The sequence below is a fragment of the Panthera onca genome, chromosome D4, assembly GCF_046562875.1.
Source record: "Panthera onca isolate mPanOnc1 chromosome D4, mPanOnc1 haplotype 2, whole genome shotgun sequence".
In the NCBI taxonomy this organism is placed as follows: domain Eukaryota; kingdom Metazoa; phylum Chordata; class Mammalia; order Carnivora; family Felidae; genus Panthera; species Panthera onca.
In genome coordinates, this window is record NC_138351.1 from 19,682,068 (window position 1) to 19,705,405 (window position 23,338).

General features: G+C 35.5%; 1 protein-coding gene across 8 annotated transcripts in view; it reads left to right on the top strand.

Moving 5' to 3' along the window:
• Positions 1-23,338, top strand: part of VPS13A (vacuolar protein sorting 13 homolog A) — a 253,659-nt gene that overhangs the window by 175,370 nt on the left and 54,951 nt on the right. For all 8 annotated transcript variants that reach the window (XR_014135928.1, XM_081790878.1, XM_081790879.1 and 5 more), the window contains 8 exons: positions 470-573; positions 4,109-4,391; positions 7,731-8,126; positions 8,377-8,481; positions 8,602-8,748; positions 13,301-13,429; positions 13,840-13,973; positions 19,284-19,413. Coding sequence is in view for 7 of the 8 variants with exons in the window: in XM_081790878.1 (XP_081647004.1) it covers positions 470-573; positions 4,109-4,391; positions 7,731-8,126; positions 8,377-8,481; positions 8,602-8,748; positions 13,301-13,429; positions 13,840-13,973; positions 19,284-19,413 (1,428 nt within the window). In the remaining variant the exon portion in view is untranslated. The remainder of the gene's footprint in view (positions 1-469; positions 574-4,108; positions 4,392-7,730; positions 8,127-8,376; positions 8,482-8,601; positions 8,749-13,300; positions 13,430-13,839; positions 13,974-19,283; positions 19,414-23,338) is intronic.

Below are 23,338 nucleotides of genomic sequence, written 5' to 3' on the forward strand. Positions count from 1 at the left end.
TTATAATAAAATGGTTTTACTGACTAGTTTGTTGTTATCCATCCCAAGGATAAATATAAGTGTTTGGAAGTTTATCTGGTAACATATAGTAATCTCAGTGATGTTACCTTTTATACCATTGTTGTATGCTACTTATTGGATGAGATAGTCTCCATACACTTCAGAGAGTACCTTATCCAATCAGGAGCATACAACAGTGATTTACAAAAGTACACATTACCCAGCCTGTGGCCTTTTTTGAGGATTTTTAAAGTATTATTGTTGACACATTTTTTTCTATAAAACTGTGGCAACTTTCCTTGTAATTTTTAGGATAAATAATAGCATGTTTGTTTCTTTTCTAACTTCTATAAGAAAGGTAAATATCTCCCACTAGTTTCTTTATTGGGATATTTTGATGGAATGTTTTTTAAATGTCTTTAAATTCTGAGATTAATGGTGCTAAATATGATTTGTTTTTCTTTCTCAGATTAAAAATCATTTTTCAATTCCACTTTCTGTTTATGAAGGGGACACTTCATTGGGAACAGCTTCACCTGGAAGTGAATTCAACATACCATTAACATCTTACCGGTGATTTCTTTTTTTCTTTTTTATTTGCTCTAAGGTGCCGTGGAATTTTTAGTTTCTGATTTGGTAGGGATATCTGTCTTTAAGTGATCAAAGTTTAATCAAATCTGTTCTGTTAATAATTTGTCTACCTTATTTAAGTTTCAGGGTGCTTAAAAGGTGTTATACATTTTTTTAAAGGAAAATGTAATGTGTTTAATTTATACCATGTAAATTACTTACGCTTTTACTAGTAAATACATTTATTACATGCTTACAGTATAGCCATCATAACCATATCATTTTTTCATGATTTTTACAAAATGATGAATTGAGCACGATTGGTAGCTTCTAGATTTAAATATACTATTATGAAGACATTTTTACCTTTGAAATGTTTTAGAATAGAATTTTTAAAAAATCCTTTTAGACACATAAAATATTTCATCTTTTTACCTGTGTATTGTTCAGTGGTAGAATTATAGTATAAATTGTGATATGCAGTACGTTGATCTTAAATATTAAAAATTAGATTAAACCTGATACAAAATTTTATAGGTAAAAATTCTTACAGGATGCTGATGATGTATTAGTCTTAGAATTTTAGGGTTAATATCATAACAGACAGATATTCAGGATATTTATATAATCAGGAATTAAAAAATGATCTCTTTTAGGGATATTGAACTCTCTTGGAAAGTAGAACTTTCCTGAGAATAATCATTGTGGTTTGTCTAAGTACCATTTCAGAACACATGCTAGCCCTGGACCCAGACCTGTGTTATGGAAGGGTGGAGGCAAAACTACAAAGCAGTGCCAAAACACGCTCTTCCTCTAGTCCTTCTGATCCATGCCAAGTTCACTATTGACTCCCTAATGCTTAGAAAGCAATCTAGCAGGTTTAGGCACATATTTTCAGTTAGTAGACCTGCTACTAAAAAGTATTTTCTTGCTTACACCTTCAGCCCTAATGAGCCTTTTATTGCTTAGTTCAGACTTGCTGAGGGCAAGAATTCTCTCGTTGAGAGAACAACAAAATGGTTGTTCATAGTATCTGACCTTATTCTAGGAATGATTTTGGGTGGGTTAGGAGACTAAAGATAGCATGTAGGATATGTTTAAAAATTTCTGTAAAAAAGTTTCAACTCCTTTTGTCCTTGAATGAGAAAAGGTAATGGCATTCTGCTTTATTTTTAATAAATTATTGCTGTATATTTTGTGACTCTGTCCATAAAAAGTGTTTTAGAGTATTTTTACACTTTCTGGTTCAGGGGTAAAATATTAACTTGTCAAATGGAAATTAATTAATCTTAATTAAAATTATTAGTGATGAACCAGCTTGTATTTCACATTAGGTATTTGTCTAATCTAATTCTGAGATGTACACTTACATTTAAGTTTTGAGGTCTTATATTTAACAAAGGTACACTTACATTTAAGTTATGAGGTCTTTAACAAATGGCTACCTCTCCCTGGAGAATTTAAATATACTGATTCTTTAATTCATTTAAAAAATGTCAAGTGTTTTGCTGTGTATAAGGCACTGGTGTGGAATGCTACGATGAGTTGGGCATTGCTACTACCCTTGAGAGATTGATACATTATGTAAATACAGAAGGAAGCAAACAGTGGGTTGTAGAGATACAGAACAGTTAAGAGTTGCAGAAAACTACAGAAAACAAAGAAGGTCTTAATGACGGACTCCTGGGTGAGATACATGCATTAAAGATAAAATATAATTACAGATTAGCAGGTAAGGGCGGTGTTAAGTGGGAGGAATTGGGTGAATAAAAGTAAGGAGGCCTGAAAGCACAGAGTTTGTAAGTGACTATAAGGAATAGTTGGGAGTTGATTGTCCTATACGTGTTGTAATGTAACATTTGAAACATAGTTTAAGTTTACATTGAGGTACTTGCTCCCTCATTCATATAAATTTTATCTTAATCTTTTTTTTTTTAAGTTTATTTATTTTGAGAGGGAGAGACAGAATCCCTAGCAGGCTCCGTGCCATCAGCGCAGAGGCGATGCAGGGCTCATAGTCACAAATTGTGAGATGGTGACCTGAGCCGAGTTCAGGAGTCAGACGTTTGACCAACTGAGCCACCCAGGCGCCCCATCTTTATCTTTCATGTCATCTTTTTCTTCCCTCTTCTCTTAGAACATCTGGTACCCTTATGTTTCAAGACCTTTCACCCCATCAGCTTTTCTCATTCAGAACCTCTCACCATTGATCATCTTTCTCTGGTGTTTTTTTCCTATTCATTTCTTAAACTTTGCTTTAACCTTGCATGTTTCTCCAATTCAAGTCTTTTCTTCGGAACAAAACGTTTTGGCAAAATTTTCACCTCTGGAGAATGCTCTGCAACTGTCTAGAAAGACTTAACCACACTCGCATGCCCTCAGTCTTCTGTGTACATACGGTTTTTGTACCTATCACAAGGCAGTAGTTTTCTTTTAACATTACATCTCCCACCTGATTGGGATCTCTTAAGAGTAAAGAATGACTTATTCATTTGTTTATTTCCAGTTTTACCGTCTCGTAAATAATAGGTCCAATAAAGGTTTTGATAATCCAGATGACTTTATTGGCATTAGTTTAACTTAGAGAAAATTAAAGTTTTTATCTTTAAGTATTAAAAGACTAGAAAAGACAATGAAAGTCATAGAGAATGTAGAAATAAAACAGGTTAAATCTGATAATGGGCTTGACAGATCATTAGATTTATGTGTATGTCAAAGAAGACGGAAAAGTCTAATATTTTATAGTCCAGAGTGCTAGTAGTTAGAAGTTCCTTGAAAGGAACACACTGAGAAGTGGCATGGACAGTTTAGGGTTCAATCTAGCAAATTTAAGTCATCCTCAGACATCATTACAGAAGGGTGTGCTGGATATTTAAAACTACAGGACTGGAGTTTCAGACAATCTGGTTTGGAGGTAGATGGACAAGTTGTTCATCTGCAAGGGATAGTGTCAAATTATAGGTGATGGGTTTTAGAAGTACAAAAATATTTAAGTGTTTATATTTGGGCAGGTTAGGTTTGAAAAATGATGAAGCCTAAAGTATAGTTCAAATGTAAACAGAATGTGATGTTTAAATATAAAGATTAATTATATGATTTTCTTGCAACCACTTCTGCACCTATTCCCAGTGTTTCAGCAATTACGTATCTATTTGAAAGCTTTCATGTGATTAACATTGAAAAGGTAGTGATTTAATTTGAACTGTAGAGTCAGCGCAGAGCCCGATGTGGGACTCAAGCTCGAGAAACTGAGATCATGAGCTGAGCCAAAATGAAGAGTCAGACTCTTAATCACCTGAGCCACCCAGGTACCCTGAAAAATATTCTCCTCTTAAGAGCCAATTAATTTGATTAGTTTTAGAAAGTTATGAAAACATCCATTCATTGGTCTATCTTACCTATCCCTAAGAAGAATGGGAAATATAAAAATTTATTACAAGAGCAGGGAGTGATGTAATTTTATTGTTCCTAAGTAGTAATCACTTAATTTGTTTTCTTTTAAAGCATTTTAAAGCATACTGTTTAATCCTTTACACAGATCACCTCTTTCTCTGAAGCCAGAAGATGAGGACTATGAAGTGTGTGAAAGAATTGACTTTGAAGAAATTATAAAAAATGAAGGCACTCTTCTAAAGAAGATATGTACATCTACAAACGCTGCTAAGAAACCATTTATTATTAATGTTGTCCCAGAAAAAGATAATTTGGCATCTCTCTCTGTGTATTCAGAAGATGGTTGGGACTTACCATACATAATGCATTTGTGGCCGCCTATCCTCCTCCGAAATCTTCTTCCTTACAAAATTGCTTATTATATAGAGGTATTCTAGAGTTTTTTTTAATGCCTTCCTGTCTTTGATTTTGTAGCTTTGGTTATTTAACATTATGAGCAACAAAACAATGTTTAAATGTTCTCATACGAATTAATAGTACTGGTGAATGGGCAGTCCAGCTGTCCTTCAAATGGAAAAGAAATGCTTCAATCCATATTGTATAAAAAGAGGGTTTTTGCCATGATTTACCTTAGAAATATGGCTGCTAAATTGAATATGTTACATGCACAAATGTGATATACCAGTCTCTCAAAAGTGAACATTAAAAAATTAAAATCATTTATGAAAATAGTGTGTATATATATATATATATATATATATATATTAGAAAATTCAGAAAAAAAGAGATAATAAAAACTGTAATTACATCATCTGAAAGTAGTGGTTCAGGTGAAGATAATCATTTCAAGTTTAGAATATAGGCATACCTCACTTTATCACACTTCTCAGAGAAACCATTTTTTTACAAATTTCAGGTTCATGGCAACCCTATGTCAAGCAAGTCTTTTGGCTCCATTTTTCCCACAATATTTGCTCACTTCATATCTTTTTGCCACATTTGGTAACTCTTGTAATATTTCAGACTTGTCATTATTAATTGTTATGATCTATGATCAGTGATAATGACTTGCTGGAAGCTCAAATGATGGCTTATGTTTATTAGCAATAAAGCATTAAAGTGTGTACATGGTTTTCTAGACATGATGCTATTGCATACTTAATAAACTACGGTATAGTGTAAACATAACTTTTATATGCATTGGGAAACCAAGAAATTTATTTGACATGCTCTGTTGTGGTATTTGGTTTATTGTTGTGGTCTGGAACTGAACTTGCATTATCTCTGAGGTATGCCTGTGTATATATATTTAATCTTTTTCTTTCATGTGTATCTCATTTATTATGTTTAAAAGATGGACACTAACTTTTGAAACAAGTGTGAGAATTCGTCTTAAAATATTAGGCAAATAGAAACAACAGCCTACATTATATTATTCTCATGCTATTGTTTTTAAACTTTTTTTTATGTTTTTATTGTTGAGAGAGTGCATGCACACACGTACGTGTGCACTAATGTGAGTGGGGGAGGGGCAGAGAGGGAGGGAGGCGCAGAATCTCTCAGGCTCTGGGCTCTGATCTATCAACGCAGAACTCCATGAGGGGCTTGAACTCATGGACCGGAAGATCATGACCTGAGCAGGAGTTGGATGTTTAACCAGCTGAGCCACTCAGGCACCCCTCTTATGTTTGTTTTCTAAAAAGAATATTATGCTCTATAAAGATGCTTTTTCTTTTAAGTACTTTTTGTTTTAACAGATTACATCTGATTCTTTTGTTATAACAGATCTTTCCATCTTTTTTTTCAATATGAAATTTATTGTCAAATTGTTTTCCATACAACACCCAGTGCTCATCCCAACAGGTGCCCTCCTCAATACCCATCACCCACCCTCCCCTCCCTCCCACCCCCCATCAACCCTCAGTTTGTTCTCAGTTTTTAACAGTCTCTTGTGTTTTGGCTCCCTCCCTCTCTAACCTTTTCTTTTTTTTTTTTTTCCTTCCCCCTCCCCCATGGTCTTCTGTTAAGTTTCTCAGGATCCACCTAAGACTGAAAACTTATGGTATCTGTCTTTCTCTGTATGACTTATTTCACTTAGCATCACACTCTCCAGTTCCATCCACGTTGCTACAAAAGGCCAGATTTCATTCTTTCTCATTGCCACGTAGTATTCCGTTGTGTATATAAACCACAATTTCTTTATCCATTCATCAGTTGATGGACATTTAGGCTCTTTCCATAATTTGGCTGTTGTTGAAAGTGCTGCTATAAACATTGGGGTACAAGTGCCCCTACGCATCAGCACTCCTGTATCCCTTAGGTAAATTCCTAGCAGTGCTATTGCTGGGTCATAGGGTAGATCTATTTTTAAATTTTGAGGAACCTCCACACTGTTTTCCACAGTGGCTGCACCACTTTGCATTTTCACCAACAGTGTAGTTTTTAAGTAAACATTCTATTTGCCATGCTTATCAAATATAAGAAGGTAGTTCTTTACTGTAGTCTAGTAATTATTTTTGTAGTGGTCTATTAATAATTGTTGGGATTTACTGTATGTTTATACTTGTCTGATAAATTGGGGTGGAGTTAACAGATCTATGGTTTAAGGATATCTCTTCCATATGGTTGGCAGATACTATAGTGGTTAACAATTTGTACTTTGCTGTCAGATAGATTTGAGATTGAATCCTACCTCTTTCATTTACTAGCTTTATGTCTTTAAGCAAGTTGTATTATCTTTTTATATCATTTGTCCTAGTCCATAAAATAGGGATATTAATAAAACTTGTATAATGGGTATATGGGAAAATGAAATTCGATAATGCTTATAAAAGATTTAGCATAATGCCTGACAGGCCTATGGTTGCAATTTATTTACCTCTCTCACATCACCACCAACCATTACTGTTCTTATTTTGTGGAATATTAACTAAGATGTCAGACATGAGTAATTTGCATTAGTTTTGCTTTAAGTAATTAAAAATCTTTAAGAGATTCCTTTGTTATAACAACACTAAGGAATCAGATTAAAGATGATTGAAAAACTGATGATGAACTATCTATGTGTGTTCCATTCTCAAAGACTTTTAATTTGGTACTTTTGGGGATCACATTTTGTTTGCTAGTTTCCAAAGGATATGATAAATTTTTAAAAAGAGAATTTAGCTGTGGTATGGAGGGAGGATTACAAGGGACAAGAACGGTTAAGAGACTAAAGCGAGAGACATGAACTAATAAGGTCATGGAAGGGTGGACAGAGAGAAATGAACAGTTTTGAGACGTAAGGTGTAGTATAAACAGTGATTGGAAATGGGTGATGAGGGATTGTTAAAAAGCAGAAATAAAAATTAGTTAGGATTGCTTATTTTGGATTACTATCATTTTTTTTTCATTTTTCATTATTTTGTAGTTTTCAAAACTAAAATCACTAGTGGATAAGATTTTTTTAATGTTTTACTAATTATAGTGCTTTATAATGTTTATTTCAGCATAGTTTTTCATTATGTTATTTAATTTTATTCTCATAGTTCTTTGAAGTTGAGGGTTTAGACCATTTTATAAATATGATAATTCAAGTCTCAGATTAAATAATTTATAGAAGCTTACACATTTGGCAGAGTTAGAAGTCAAATATAAGTCTTCTGACCTGTTCTGACAGAGGTATTTCAGAAGCATTATGTGTATGCCATTTGCAATCATTAAAGAGAGGTTTTTGGCATATTATTCTGACACATTTAAAATTTTACTGTATTTTTTTTTTATTACAGGGGATTGAACACAGAGTTTATACTCTAAATGAAGGACAGTCAGCCCATATTTGTACTGCGCAGTTGGATAAAGCCAGACTACATTTAAAATTACTTGACTATCTTAATCATGATTGGAAAAGTGAATATTGTATAAAGCCTAATCAGCAAGATATTAGTTTCATCAATTTCACCTGTGTTACAGAAATAGAAAAGACTGATTTAGATATTGCTATCCATGTAACTTACAATATCGGCCAGACAGTTGTGGCATTTCATAGTCCTTATTGGATGGTCAATAAAACTGGTCGAATGTTACAGTATAAAGCAGATGGAATTCATCGAAAGCATCCACCTAATTACAAAAAACCCATTCTTTTTTCTTTTCAACCAAAGCATTTTTTTAATAACAATAAGGTATGTAAGATTTTTTTAAACTTTCATTTTTCTTCAGCTATTTATCACTCCTTTTTTAAAGTTTTGAAGAACATTATGAAACAGGTTAGAATAACATTTATATGTTTGAGGTTAAAATGTTAGATTTTAGTATGCAGAAACGTTTAGTGCGTTAACGTAATATTTATGCTAACAAGCAAAAAATTTATCAATTTACATAGGAATTTTTAAAGATATCTAAATTGTAATGTATTTGGAAATTTTTTTCTAGGTTCAGCTTATGGTAACTGATAGTGAATTGTCAGATCAGTTTTCAATTGATACTGTTGGGAGTCATGGAGCTGTTAAATGTAAAGGCCTGAAAATGGAGTATCAAGTGAGTTCATTCTTTGCTCCTCAAGAAACTTGTGTTTAAATTATATCTATCAAATACTTAATTTTTATTAGGATGTTGTGGTAATGTAACAGTTTTTGAAATGTTGTTTTTTCCCTTTAGGTTGGTGTCACTATAGACCTCAGCAGTTTTAACATTACCAGAATTGTGACTTTTACCCCTTTTTATATGATTGAAAACAAAAGCAAATACCATATATCAGTGGCTGAAGAGGGAAATGATAAATGGCTCTTTCTTGATTTAGAGCAGGTGGGTAGATGAATGTCAAAAATGTACCTCTTTGGATTTTGAGTTTTACTTGAAGTTAAATACCTGAAACCACTCTGTAAGTTTTTAATTTGCCCCCCACACTCCATTTTATTTGTACCAGGCTCTAGATACTTAATTTTTAAAAACCAAACCTTGTCATTTAGGAATGTATTGCTTGATAAGAGAAGTAGATATTTAACAACTAGTAACCAAACAGTGAAAACACACAGAAGAAGACTAGATAAAGTATAAATGCAGTAAAAAGTAGGAAATGATTTGTTCTTTCCACAAAGCTGTTAAGAATGCCTTTATAGAGTAAGCTAAGCCAGTTATTTTAAGAAGACGGTAGTGACTTAGGAGTGAAATTTTTATTCGGTTCCATGTTTAGCTATTAGACCTCTGCATAAAAGCTTTCTAAAAAGACCGCCTAATGGAATATTTTACTTTTGAAGAAATTTTATTGTAAATCTGTTAGGATTTAAGAGACATTATTTGCTGTTTTTATTCACTGTGCCTTTTTGCTTTCAAACCATCTTGATGGGACTATTCTTCCTGACATATGTTCTGTAGATTTTCCTTTAGAGCTTGTTTTGGAGCTAATGCCATTAGTTTGTGTTTATCCATAAAAATTTTTACCATCGTCTTTTATGATAATTTCTCTTGCTAATGAATTCTATTTTTTCTCAACATATCTAGATTTTACTCCACCATTTTCTGGCTTCCACTATAGTTCAAAGTTCTGCTGTGATTCTGTTATTCCTTTGGAGGTTATTTTTCTTCCCAGTTGCCTTCATGATCTTTGTCTTTGCTGTTTTGCTGTCATACTACCATTTGTCCATGTGTGGGCTCCGTTTATATGTCCTGCTTGAGATGCTTTCCTCTGAGATTTGTAGATCTATTTCGTACTTGCTGTAAAATTTGCAACTGTTTTCTATTTAAATACTGCATCTCCTTTGTTTTTCCATTGGTTTATTCTTGGCCTTTAATCAGTATGTTCTAGACTTCCGTATTCTCTCTTCCATATCTCTTTATATAGATTTTTTTCTATTTTCCTTCTATGTATTTCTCTTTGCTGCATTCTAGATAAATTCTAAATGTATAGCTTTAATAGCTTTTTACTTTTCCTGTGTCTAAACTGCGATTTAAGTTTTCAGGTTTTTATTTGCATAATTATGTTTCTTTGAGCAGTTCCACTTTTTTTGAAGTCTGCCTGTTCCTTCATTAATGAATATCTGTGTGTATTTCTCATGTGCCTTGTCATACATCTGTTAACAGAACCACAAGTCCCTGTGTTTGTGTAGTTTACATTTCACTGGGGGTATGTAGAAACATTAATAATGGTATAATCAATCAGTAAAATATATAGTGTGTTTAAAGGTGAAAAGTCTAATCAGGGAAAAGAAAATAAGACAGAGCATAAGACAGGAAGTATTATTAACAGTTCTAACAAACGCAGTGGGCTATAGTTTTATATAAGGTGGTCAAGGGATAGGACTCATTGAGGTCATATTTGAATAGACATGTAGGCAGTGTGGGAGGTAGCAGTTGCCAAGAGCTCAGCTGAGCTGCCGGGTGTTGGAGCAGCTGGAGGACAGCAAGCCAAATTGAGAGTGACTGTCAAGCCCTTAGTCACTTCCTCCCATATGTAAGCAAGAGGCTAACCTGGAGAAAGTGCCCACTCTCCCCCTTCCACTTTCCGTGTGGAGCAGCATTGGTCAGAGTTCAGGTGGATCAGCACAGACTTTGGGGTCGCGTGGCTGTCAAGGGAGCCTGGAACAAAAGGCTCTTACACTTTTATGGACTTAGAGGATGAGCCATAACAAGGGGGGAAGAGCTAAGAGTAGAAAAGTACTGAACACGGAGAGGAGAGAGAAAGTCTCTGCAGGCTTCCCCCTCTGTCCTTGATAGAGAGGTCTTGAAGGGAGGTCGTCAAAAAGGCCTCTGCCACGGGCCATATAAAGAGGCCTCTGAATAAAGGGAACTTAGGTGGGAATTCTGACACGTGTAAGTGCATCACTGGAGGTGAGGGCTGGGTCCTTGCTACTGCTGTATGCTGACTGTGCTCCTACTTAGCCAAGAGGAGGGCAGTGTAGCCCTGTGGGGCCTGCCAGATGAGGCCTTTGTAATTGCCTATGGTGCGACCTGCAAAATTGCACCTAGGTTTTTAGCCAGGAACTGAAATCCTCAGCCATGTGGATATCTTGGGAAAGAGCATTAGAGACAGAAGGATCATCCAGGAAAGATGCCCTAAAGTGGAAGGATTTTTGGCATATTTGAGGAGTAGCAAAAGAGGCCAATATTACTGGAGAGGGGGAAGTAGTGGAGAACAAGGTGTAACAGGAGTGAAGAGCAATCATGGAGAGTTTCTTGAGCCATTCCAAAGGTTTTAGCTTTTGCTCTGAATGAAATGAAGAGCAGTTAGCAGGTTCCGAGCAGTGATCAGTGATTACCAGCTCTTGCCAAATATTTGTTGAATGAATATATGATGTATTTTTGCAGATGTTTCACATGTGCTCATGAAGTCTAAGGTTCTTGATTTGTTGGATGTAGAGCCCTTCTGTCTAGATGCTAAGATGACCAATTCCAGATTTGTTTTCCTTTAGATGTTTTCTAGGTGTAGCTTCTTACGTAGTTTTACTTACAGCAGTTCTGTGTCTTGATTTGTGTGTCTGTTGCAGAAAACATCGTTGGGTCTTAGCTTTTTTAAAAACCTAACTTTTACACCCTCTGTCTTTGTTCAGTTTATGTTTACATTAATTGCAATTACAACTGCCTAATTTTTTATTTTACTTTGTTTCTTTTTTTTAATGTTTATTCATTTTTTGAGAGAGAGAGAGGGGGCGGGGCAGAGAGAGAGGGAGATCGAGGATCCGAAACAGCCTCTACACTGACTGTGGCAAGCCGACGAGGAGCTGGAGCTCACAAACCATGAGATTGTGACCTGAGTTGAAGTTGGATGCTCAGTTGACTGAGCTACCCAGGTGCCCCCTTTCAGTTTCTTTTTGTTTTCAATTTCAGCTTTTCTTGAGATAAATTTTCTTTTGTTAAATTTTTTACATCATAATTATGGCCTAAAGTGGTCAACCTTAAGATGCATGCTCATGGTTATTACCTATGTTGATTTGTTAAACTTACTTAGATCACTGTTTTCCTACTACAAAAGACAAGTGCATTAGCACTTGCTCTAATCTCAAGATTTTGAGCACATAACTCTTTATAGAATATATATATTTTTTTTAATGTTTATTTATTTTTGAGACAGAGAGAGACAGAGCATGAAAGGGGGAGGGGCAGAGAGAGAGGCAGGCACAGAATCGGAAGCAGGCTCCAGGCTCTGAGCCATCAGCCCAGAGCCCGACGCGGGGCTCAAACTCACGGACAGTGAGATCGTGACCTGAGCTGAAGTCGGACGCTCAACCGACTGAGCCACCCAGGCGCCCCGAGCACATAACTCTTTAAAAAGATGCGGTGTTTATTTGTAAACATAAAGCATGCATTTTTAAGCCAAGTCTACCAGAAAATAGGCTTGAGGGTATTCAGAGTGCATCATTTTTTGTCTTCTCCGTTCCTCATGGGAAATCTGCTTCGGTGAAGTATTGCTGCTCTTTTGACTCTCCTATGTAAGTTCCTGCTAGGTTGCAAAAGCCCTGGGTGGTAACATTCTAAGCCTCTTACAGCCTTAATCCTGTCTCATGTCTAGTTCCATTAATTACCTCTTAGGGTTGAATAAAATGGACTTAACAAGCTAATGCACTTGGCTTTAACATCCCGGTTCTCCTGCTTTGCTGCAAGTCATGTCATGATGATGAGTGTGACACATGAACAGTCTCATTGAAATGTGTGAAGCCATCAGTCTGGTTAGGGCTTATCACAGAAGGACAGGGTTTACAGAACAGTTTAGACAATGCTGGTTCTGCTTGTCTGTCCTCCAGCTCTTTTGTTTCTGCTCATGTTGTCTGGTCTTCTCTCACGGTACTTTGCCTCTTGTTTGTTTTTAGTTTGGATTCCAGATCGCTGATGCCCCTGTTGTTCCTTAAGATTTTGAGCCTATTTCCTAACGTAAACCTCAGATAATCCTTTGACTTTTGTACTCTTATTTGACTTCCAGGACTTTGGATTCATACATGACCTGATTCAACCTTTGTGTGTACTTTGGCTACTGCTTAATTACCGAATGGTGTGCACAACCTGATTATGACTTTTAGGAACTGAATGTACCCTTTGTTTTAAACCAATCACTTGCTTCTCAGGTCAGCTTACATGCTGACTTTTCAACCCTCCTCCGGATCTCTGGACCACATTGAAGCCCCTTTGCCAACCCTCCACTTACCATACCTCTTCAACTTAGCACCCTTCACTGCTTGTATCCACAGTGCCCAGAGGTGGTGACCCATCTCTAAGTTGGCAGTTGATGGCTGTTTAGCCGAGCAACCCAACAGCCAGAGCGTTGTGGAAAGAGATTTAAGTTTATTCTGATGGGTTTATTAAAATGATGAAATCTTTATTATGAAATCTTTTTAAGAAAAATAAATGTTTGTAATATATGTTTCAGTGTATTCCCTTTTGGCCTGAGGATGCTTCTAATGCACTGCTTGTTCAAGTTGAAAGAAATCAAGGCCCTCCCAAAAAGATACATTTTAACAAGCAAGAAAATTGTATTTTATTGCGTCTGGATGATGAGGTGGGTGGTGTGTGTGTGCACATGTGTGTGTGATTAGAGAAGCTATTATATATTTACTAGTAATTTTATTTGTCTGATTTTTTTTTCCCTTTCACCAAAATGAACAAACATTGCTTTTTTGTAAAAGGAAAAAGTACTAAAAGGAAACGGAGACATAAAACAATTTAATTGTTAAGCCGGAAGTTAGAGTGCCCAGAATGCTATAATGTACCATGTCTGGAATTTGACCCATCTGTACATACTGATGTACTGATGGTTCCTGGTTTCCCACACATGCAGTAGAGAATCCTGAACTGCTTTCTTAATCATCAAAAGTGTATTAAGTTATGAACAGTCTTATTAAACGTTATTGGTTAATATTCTTTGGAAAATGGTCACATAAGAGAATATTTTCTTTTTTCTTTTGCTAGCTTGGAGGTGTTATAGCAGAGGTTAATTTGGCCGAACATTCTACAGTTATTAGATTTTCAGATTATCATGATGGAGCAGCTACATTCCTGTTAATAAATCACACCAAGAGTGACATTGTTCAGTACAACCAAAGGTAAGAAGATTATCACACAGTGACTTTATGATGATTTCTTAACAACATAGCACTGATAATGCCATTACAGCTATGTAAAACAATGTTCTCATTTTTTAAAAAAGGTATACTGGCATATAAAGGGGTAAAACTGACATAATGTCTATAATTTACTTTTTTAAAATTGTGGTGTAATTGACCTATACATGGTACTAGTTTCAGGAACACAACATCATGATACAGTATTTGTATATGTACAAATGAGTCTAGCTAACACCCATCACCACATGGAGTTACAAATTCTTTTTCTTCTGATGAGATTTACTTCTTCTGATTTCTTCTCCTGATAAGATTTACTCTCTTCTCAACCTTCAAATGTACAATGCAGTATTATTAACTATAGTCTCCATGATGTGCAGTCCATCCCCATGACCTGTTTTACCACTGGGAAGCTGGCATCTTTTGACCACCTTCACCTACTTTATCCACACCCTATCCCCACCCCTAACAGCCACCCCTCTTTTCTTTTTATCTACACGTTTATATTTTTCTGTTGTTTAATGGTTGTGTTTTTGGCTTTTTAGATCCCTTAAGTAAATGAATACAGTATTTGTCTTTTTCTGACTTATTTCACCTGACATCATGCCCTCGAGGTTGTCACAAATGGCAAGATTTCCTCCTTCTTTGCGGATGAATAATAATCTTTTGTGTTTATACACCATAGTTTCTCTATCCATCGATGGACACATACATTGTTTTCATGTCTTGGCTATTGTAAATAATGTTGTGGTGACATGGGGATGCCTGTATCTTCTTGAATTAGTGTTTTTATTTCCTTTGGATAAATACCCAGAAGTGGAATAGCTAGATCTCATTATATAGTTATATTTTCAATTTCTTCAGGAACCTTCATACTACTTTCCACAGCGGCTGCACCAATTTACATGCCCACCAGCAGTACAGTCAGTAGTGTTCTTTTCTCCACATCATCAGCAGCACTTAATTTCTTTTCTTGTCTTTTTGATAATAGCCATTCTAATAGGTATGAGGTGACAGCTCACTGTGGCTTTGATTTGCATTTCTCTGATAATTAGTGGCATAAATTACTTTCAAATGCTTCAAAAAAAGAAAAATGAAAGAACTGAAGCAAGTATGGCAAATTTGGTCATTGTAGAATCTGGCAAAGAAATGTCAGGGTTTATTACAAGAACTTGGTTTTTCACATTTTTCTTATTTTTAATGAACATAATGTGAATATTGAAATGTCTGATTTTTGCAAACAGTAGATACCTTCTTCTTGCTGACGGGTGTGGGAAGGGACTGCTACATTTCTAAGCTTCTTAAAGACTAGATTTAAATCTTGGTTTTCCAAGACTACTCTTAGTATCATTTGTTTCAATTTGCTGTTTGTTTCTCTTACTGGTCCCAGGCTCTCAAATTCATTTTGTCTGCTTTTTTGTTTTCAGCTGTCACTTCTCAGTGGGCCCATATCTGAATTCACTTATGCTTTCCTTCCATTGCTTAAATGTATGCTTCTAACCACTGATTAAATCAAATAAGCATTGAGTCTAGAGCCCAAGACTGGAATGGCAAATATCTAGAACTCCTCCTGCCCTATCAGTTCTCTCATTTGTGGAATAAGTTGAGAGAGAGGAAGCCTGTTTTTTTATGATTATCCACATTATTAAAAAAAATATTTGATCAAAGCTGACAAAAAGAAATAGAAACAATTTCTCATTTGCCCTTCAATCCGTGTACCCTCAAGTAGCCTTGCCCATACAGTGTTAATAGAAATAAAATCTACAGAGAATGACTTGAGTATCTCCTTTATCCATTAAAGAATGGTGTATGTCTGGTAACATTCTAGACCCATACACAGGAGCAAAGTTAGTAATTCCTTATATGCTGTGAACGATGTAGGGCATCATAGTTTAATTCTCTGACAACTGGTTGAGTCTGGCTGAAGCTGAGTAGAGACTTCTCAGGCTTGTCCTGTGGCTTTGCCCTTGCAATTATCTCTATCCAGTTCAGATATAAAGTGTTTAGAAATCTTATCTACTGCACTGTTGTAATTATAAAAGTAAGTGATCCTATACTGAAATTCTGATAGCTAAAATAATTGCAGTCTTCATGGAAATTTATAAAATTAATAATCTGCAGTAATGAACACTGGATTTAAACTTAGAATTATTTGAAGTAGTTATTAAATCAAGAACCTCAGACTTTGGTTTAATATTGAATCCAGAGTCCTGTGTGCCAGTGATCCCCAAATCTTTACTCCAACATAGACTTCTCTTGAGCTTCAGGCTGCCACCTCCTCCTAATTATCAAATAACTAATAGTTCTAATAGTCTCATAATTAATAGTATCACATAATTAATAAATCACATAGTTAAGCTATTTTTTAAAGATCTCCTCTTGTCTAATCTTTCTCTTAATTATCCTAGCTCAGCCTCCCCACATTTCTTATTCAAGTAGATTTTTTTTTTATCTGCATCTCTGTAGCCTTGTCCCTACTAAACCCTCATTTGCCACCAGAGGTAGGTTTCCAAAAATACTAAATATAATCCTGTCTCTCTTGTTTAAAGTTTTTTAGTGACTTACCATATCTTTTACAGTAAAATTTGTTTCGAGGCTACCTTTCTAAACATTTCTCTTTCCCTGTATTTAGGACCAGTTGAAGTCTTTGTTTCTTGAATCCCCTGGGTCCCTTCCATAGGTTTTCACCTTTTTGGTACTCCTTTCTGCCAGAAAAACTCTCACTGCCGGTGATCTCTTCCCTCACTACCTTAATCTATACACCCAGTTTTTTGTTTGTTTGTTTTTTTAAATTTTTTTTAATGTTTATTTGTTTTTTGAGAGAGAGACAGTTCACAAGCCAGGGAGGGGCAGAGAGAGAGGGAGACACAGAATCTGACATCTAGTTTCCAGGCTCTGAGCTGTCAGCACAGAGCCCCCTGCGGGTCTCCAACCCACAAACCAGGAGATCATGACCTGGGCCAAAGTCGGATGCTTAACCAACTGAGGCACCCAAGTGCTTCTCTGCACCCAGTTTTCAATTGTACCTTTACATATGTAGATTAAAGCATTTGTCACATTGCGTTGTCTTGTGAGTTTAAAACTGTGTGCCTGTGCATGTGTAGTTAACATTCTGAGGACTGTGGTTACTTTATTTTCTTTGAATTACAGTTTCCTATCTAAGGTAAATTTGAGATGAAGTTTTTTGTAAAGAATATTCTTCAGTGAGTTAAACAGATTAAAATTTGTATGAATTAAAAGCATTTCTAAATATTTTAAACTAAGTTTATCCTGTTTACATTTACATTTGATTTTTTTTTCATGGAATAAACAAAAACTTATGAGACTGTTGTCTCCTCTGCTTTTCCTCTCTTGGCTTTGCTGTTTGTTGTTACTACTATGGTTGTTTCCTGCATATAAAAATTATAACTGTCAATTTTTTTAATTCCATAGAAAAATTGTGAAAAGAAAACCATGATTCTGAAATCCCAACACTGTCAACATTTTGATGCATTTCTTTACACACTATTTTACTGTGTATCTGTGTATTTATTATCTGTGTATTTCTGAATCTCTTGTTTTTATTAGCATTGTGAGCATATAAGTTTGCTTTAAAACACCATTTTTACTGCACGATATTCCATCATTTAGATGCACTATAACTAAATACTTTTACTGAGAATTTTGGTTATTGTCTAATTGTATAATTTTTTAATAAAGATCTTTAACCCATGAGACAGAGATAGAGCATGAACGGGGGAGGGTCAGAGAGAGAGGGAGACACAGAATCTGAAGCAAGCTCCAGGCTCTGATATGTCAGCACAGAGCCCGACGCGGGGCTCGAACCCACGGACCACGGAGATCATGACCTGAGCCGAAATCGGCCGGTTAACCGACTGAGCCACCCAGGCTCCCCTAGTCCTTCTAATAACTAAATTAAGATTCCTTGCTATTTTTTTGTTATATGGATTATTTTCTTCTCGTGATGATTTGGAAAATACATGTTTTGTTTTGTTTTTCTCTTGAAGATTTCAGTGCATTTTAAATTTTGAGAGTGAAACAATATCTTCTAATTTACCCATCAAAATATGGAATACTTTTGTATTTTCAGCTTCTTTTTCCAAATTCCCAGTTTCTTCTGCATATAATTTGGAATTTTTGACTGAAATCAGTATGAAATGATTAGTTTTTTAAAAATGTGTTTACTCAGGGCTTTTGGGGGGCATTTGACAAGTTTATTTGACTAGTTGCTTAATATTTTTACATCCCAAGTCTTTTTTTTAAGTTTTATTTATTTAAGTATATGTATCCAATGTGGGGCTCAAACTCATGACCCTGAGATGAAGAGCCAGACAGACGCTTTTCCAAATGAGCCGGTCAGGTGCTCCTACATCTCAATTCCCAGATTTTATTTTGAGCCATCCCTGGCTTGGTTGGAAAAAGTCTTAGAGTTAGTTTTTCAGAAAAGGTTTGTGGATAATAACGTTATGCTATTGCTTGTTCGAGAATGCCTTATTCTTGAAAATTATTGACAGTTTGACATGAAATTTTAAGTCCTAATCTCTTGTCTCAAAATTGTATAGACACTGCTTCATTGTTTTCTGGCATTTACCATTAGAGAAAAATGTGAGACCAGTCTTATTTTTATTCCTTTCTGAGTAACTGTGATTTTCCTCCATGTTTATGGGCAGGTTTCCCTCTATTTTCTTAAAAATTCAACATTTTACAAAGTTGTCTGGGATGATACTCTGTTTTAATTAATTTTGTACAATCCCCAGTCATGTAACCTGCAGAATCAGCTGCTTCTTCAGCTCAGAAAAGTACTATTCTGTTATTTCTTTGGTTCGTAACTTTTCCAGTTTTTTTTCTTTTTTCTTTCTGGGAATCATTTTGTGAGCTGATTGAATTTCTTAGATTTACATGCCATGTCATAAGATTTTTTAAAAAATAATTCAGCTGTCTTGTTTTTGCCAGAATATGACCAGTACTTAGGGAAGAGTTACCAATTAAATTCTCTCAGATTTAGTATAGATAATAGTTGGAATAATTTTCTCCGACAGTTCATTTTGTTAAAACAAAAGTTCACAAAGAAGGTTCAAAAACGTGAAAATCTTTATTTTCTAAGTGAGACAAATCTTTTCCTGGAATATTCTCATTATTTTCTTAGAAAACTTGTTTTTCATTGTAGAAGGAAAAAATTTCAATCTACTGTTAATCAGAACTATTACAAATCTCACTGGAGTCAGAATTATTTTGGGTTCTTTATATATTCATATATTTGCACTTAATCCATATTTTTACTATTTTTGGCAGTTCTCTCAGTGAAATAGAAGATTCCCTCCCTCCTGGAAAAGCAGTATTTTATACATGGGCTGATCCAGTGGGCTCTAGAAAGCTGAAGTGGAGATGTGGAAAAAGCCACGGTGAAGTAACACAAAAGGATGTACGTATTGGGTTGAGTATTATGGTGTTCTCAGCAGCCTTCTTTTTTGTTTTTTTGTTTGTTTTTAATTTTTTTAAAGGCATTCTCTGTCAGCCTTGCTAGTTTTAAGGACTGTTTTGTGTCTGTACTTCTAAACAAACTGCGAAAGATTTTAAAAGCAGCATTCAAACTTGAATGAAAAATGTTGAAGATCGGAAGGGGTCCTATTTTGTCTACATCATTATTCGCTGCTGGTATGTTATAAAAGGTAAACTGGGGTTGGGTCGGTGCTTTCAGCATTCGCCTCATGACCAGATACATTATCTGTAATGAGGTTTTAGGTCAGTGTGGCTTCTGTGAGCGTCATTTAGGGAGGGATCCATGGAAGAATTTGTTTTTGAGTGTTTTTTTTTATAATGGTAACGTTATGTGTAAACATTTCCCAGTAACATTTTGAATGACTTTCAGAAATTTTTATTAAAATTTTATTACTCTTTCAAAATTCATCTTAATTTGACCCCTACTCCAATGTCTTTTTTCTTAGCACTGATTATTATTTTTTATCGATGGGCCAGAGGTTATCTCACTCTCATCTTAGAGGGAAAACTGAATCATTAATCGTTTATTATAGGCTTGGTTTTGCTTAATAGTCTGTATCAAATTAAGGCAGTTGCCTTCTATTCTTAGTTTATAAAAATATGTGAGTGTTTGTATGAAGGAATGAGTATTGAAATTTTTTTTAAAGGTTATCCATTTATTTTGAGAGAGACCACACACACACACACACACACACACACACACACACACACACACACACACTGACAAATGGGGGAGGGGCAGAGAGAAGGAGAGACAGAATCCCAAGCTGTCTCCACACCAAAAGTGCAGAGCCCAATGCAGTGCTCGAACTCATGAACTGTTGAATCATGACCTGAGCCGAGATCAAGAGTTGGATGCTCAACCAACTGAGCCACCCAGGTGCCCCATGAGTATTGAATTTTTATCAGTTGTTACACTTTTAATTTTTTTCTTTAAAGAGATAACTGGACTTAATCATATTTGGTGGGGGGATGAATTATGTGGTTATTTTTTTAAATATTAGACTAACCTTGCGTTTCTGGAATTGGCTTGCTAATGTTTTAATGTTTTACTTCTGCCTGTATTCACAAGAGAGTACTGTCTGTACTAGATTTTGATGTTAAAGTTTGCAGACATCTAAAACATGTTTGGAAGCGCATGTTTCGCAATGAATGTGTGTAAGATGCGTATGCTTTCTTCCTTGAATGTTGGCTAGAATTCACCAGTGAAGCCAAGCCATCTCTGCCTGAAGTTGTTTTTGTAGGAAGGTTTTAAATTATGAATTCTCTTTTCTTACTGTATATAGGACAATCCAGTTTTCTACTTCTGCTTCTGTCATTTTAGTTAGAGGTTTTCTAAGAATGTGTTTTATTTCATATGATTTTCTGATAATATTGATTACAATATTTTTATATCCATTTTTTATCTTTTTAATATTTACAGTGATTCTCTTGTTAATTCTTGGTATAGATTATTTGTGCTTTAATTCCTTTTTCCTCAATAAGTTTTACTTAGGATTTATCAGTTTTATTCTTAGTTATGTTTTTTTTAATCAGAAAACCATTGTTTTGCTCTTTTGATGATCTCTGTTGCACATTTGTGTTCATTTTCACCAATTTCTTCTCTGATCTATATTCTTTCATCTTTCTTTGGTTTTAATTTGATAAATTTCTTTTAAATTCTTGGGATAGATAGCCATTAGTCTGCTCGTGCTGCCTTAACAAGGTACCTTAGACTGAGGGACTTAAACAACAGGCATGTATTTCCCACAGTTCAGGAGGCTTGAGGCCCGAGATCACACTGCCAATGTGGTGAGGTTCTGGTGAAGCTGGTGAGGACTCTTCTTGGCTTGCAGATGACGACCTTCTCACTGTGTCCCAACATAGTGGAGGAGAGAATGAGTGAGCTCTCTGGTGTCTCTTATAGGGATACTAATCCTGTTGGATCAGAACCCTAACATCTCCTTTATGATGTAATTTAACTTTACCTCCAAAAGGTCCTGTATCCAATAGAGTCACTTTGGAAGTTAGGACTTCAATATCATGAATTTGGGGGTGGGAGGGGACACAGTTGAGTTCATAGCAGACCACTAGATCATTGTTTTTCAGATTTTCCTGGCTTTTTTTGTTTTTTAAGAGAGAGCGTGAGCTGGGGAGAGGTGCAGAAGGAGAGAAAGAGAAGGAGAGAATCTTAAGCACACTGAGCATGGATCCCCAAACAAATCTGGATCCCACAACATTGGGATCATGACCTGATCTGAAATCGAAGTGGGACATTGAATTGACTGAGCCACCCAGCCACACCCCCCCCCCCCGCCCCAGATTTTCTTCACTTCTTATAGGAAGTCACTTAAAATCCCAGATTTGCCTCCAAAAACAGCATTAGTTTTATTTCACAAATTTTTACGTATTTTATATTTCCTGTCCTTTTGTTCAAAATTTCCTAAATTTCATTTATATATATTTAATATTTTGCTTCAAAAATATATTTTATATTTTGGTTTCATGGTTACTTAGGTCATTGCTTTATTTTTAAAAATATGGAAACTTGCTAATAATGTCTGTTGATTTCTAAATTCCACTGTGATTTGAGAACACACTCTGATTCAGTCCTCTGAAATTTATTGAGATAGATTTTGAAGACTAGCATGTAGTCAGTTTTTGTGAATATTTCATGTATATTTGAAAAGAATATGTATTCTGTGGTTGGTTACAATGTTTTGTATATGTCATTTTGTTCAAGTCTATTAATTTCTAAATCTTCTAGCTCATTAGTTTGTGTGTGTGTGTGTGTGTGTGTTTGCTTGTACATTACTGTGGAGTTGTATTCAAAATCTTCCATAGATATATACATTTATCTTCTTGTTTTGTTAAATATGGCTGTTATATTTTGAAACTATGTGATTAGGTTGATACAGATTTAGAATTGTTATATTTTCCTGGTAGATTGATCATTAGTATTTAGTCATGCATCATTAGTATATAATATTGCAATGCCTACCGTTCTGTCTTTGTTAGGTTTAAACATTTAAACTTAACAAAACTATCATAGGCCACAGTTTGCAACTGCCCACCTACTCAGAAGGATTCAGGCCAGGAGACCCAGTGTGCCAGCTGGGAACATCAGACATTTTCCACATCAGTTTAGGAAGCATTCTCTTTGGTTGGCTCAAATGACCATTTTGTTGTGATGGAACAAGGCTCACTTGGGTATGTTATGAGCCACTTTTGACTTATAAATGCTACTCCACAATAGCGGGTATCTCTTGTAACAGACCATGAGCATAGCTTACAGGTGTTCTGCAAGGAACATGTAGTTCTCATCATACTAAAAGAAACCTATAGCTTCCTATGATCTCACAACATGCATTCTTGACTTTCTAAAACCTGCTGTAAAATAATACTCGCACCAGTTTCCCAATAACATGAGGACTTTAAAACTCTTACTTCAAGGGCGCTTGGGTGGCTCACTTGGTTAAGCGTCAGACTCTTGATCTCAGGTCATGATCTCACAGTTCCTGAGACTGAGCCCCGCATCAACCTCTGCACTGAGCATGGAGCCTGCTTGGAATTCTGTCTCTTCCTCTCTCTCTGCCCCTCCCCTCCTCACTTATGTGCACACATTCTCTCTCTCTGTCTCTCTCTGTCTCTAACTCACTCACTTTAAAGAGACACCACAAAAACCTCTTACTCCATTTACCTCCTATCGTCTTACGGATTACTCTTACATGTTTTATTTCTAAATATATGTTAAATCCTATAAGACGTATTATTAATTGCTTTTTGCAATTAATGGTCCATTTATTTATTAAATATTTACTTATTTTGGGGAGAGTGCAAGCAGGGGTGGGGGAGAGAGAGGGACAGAA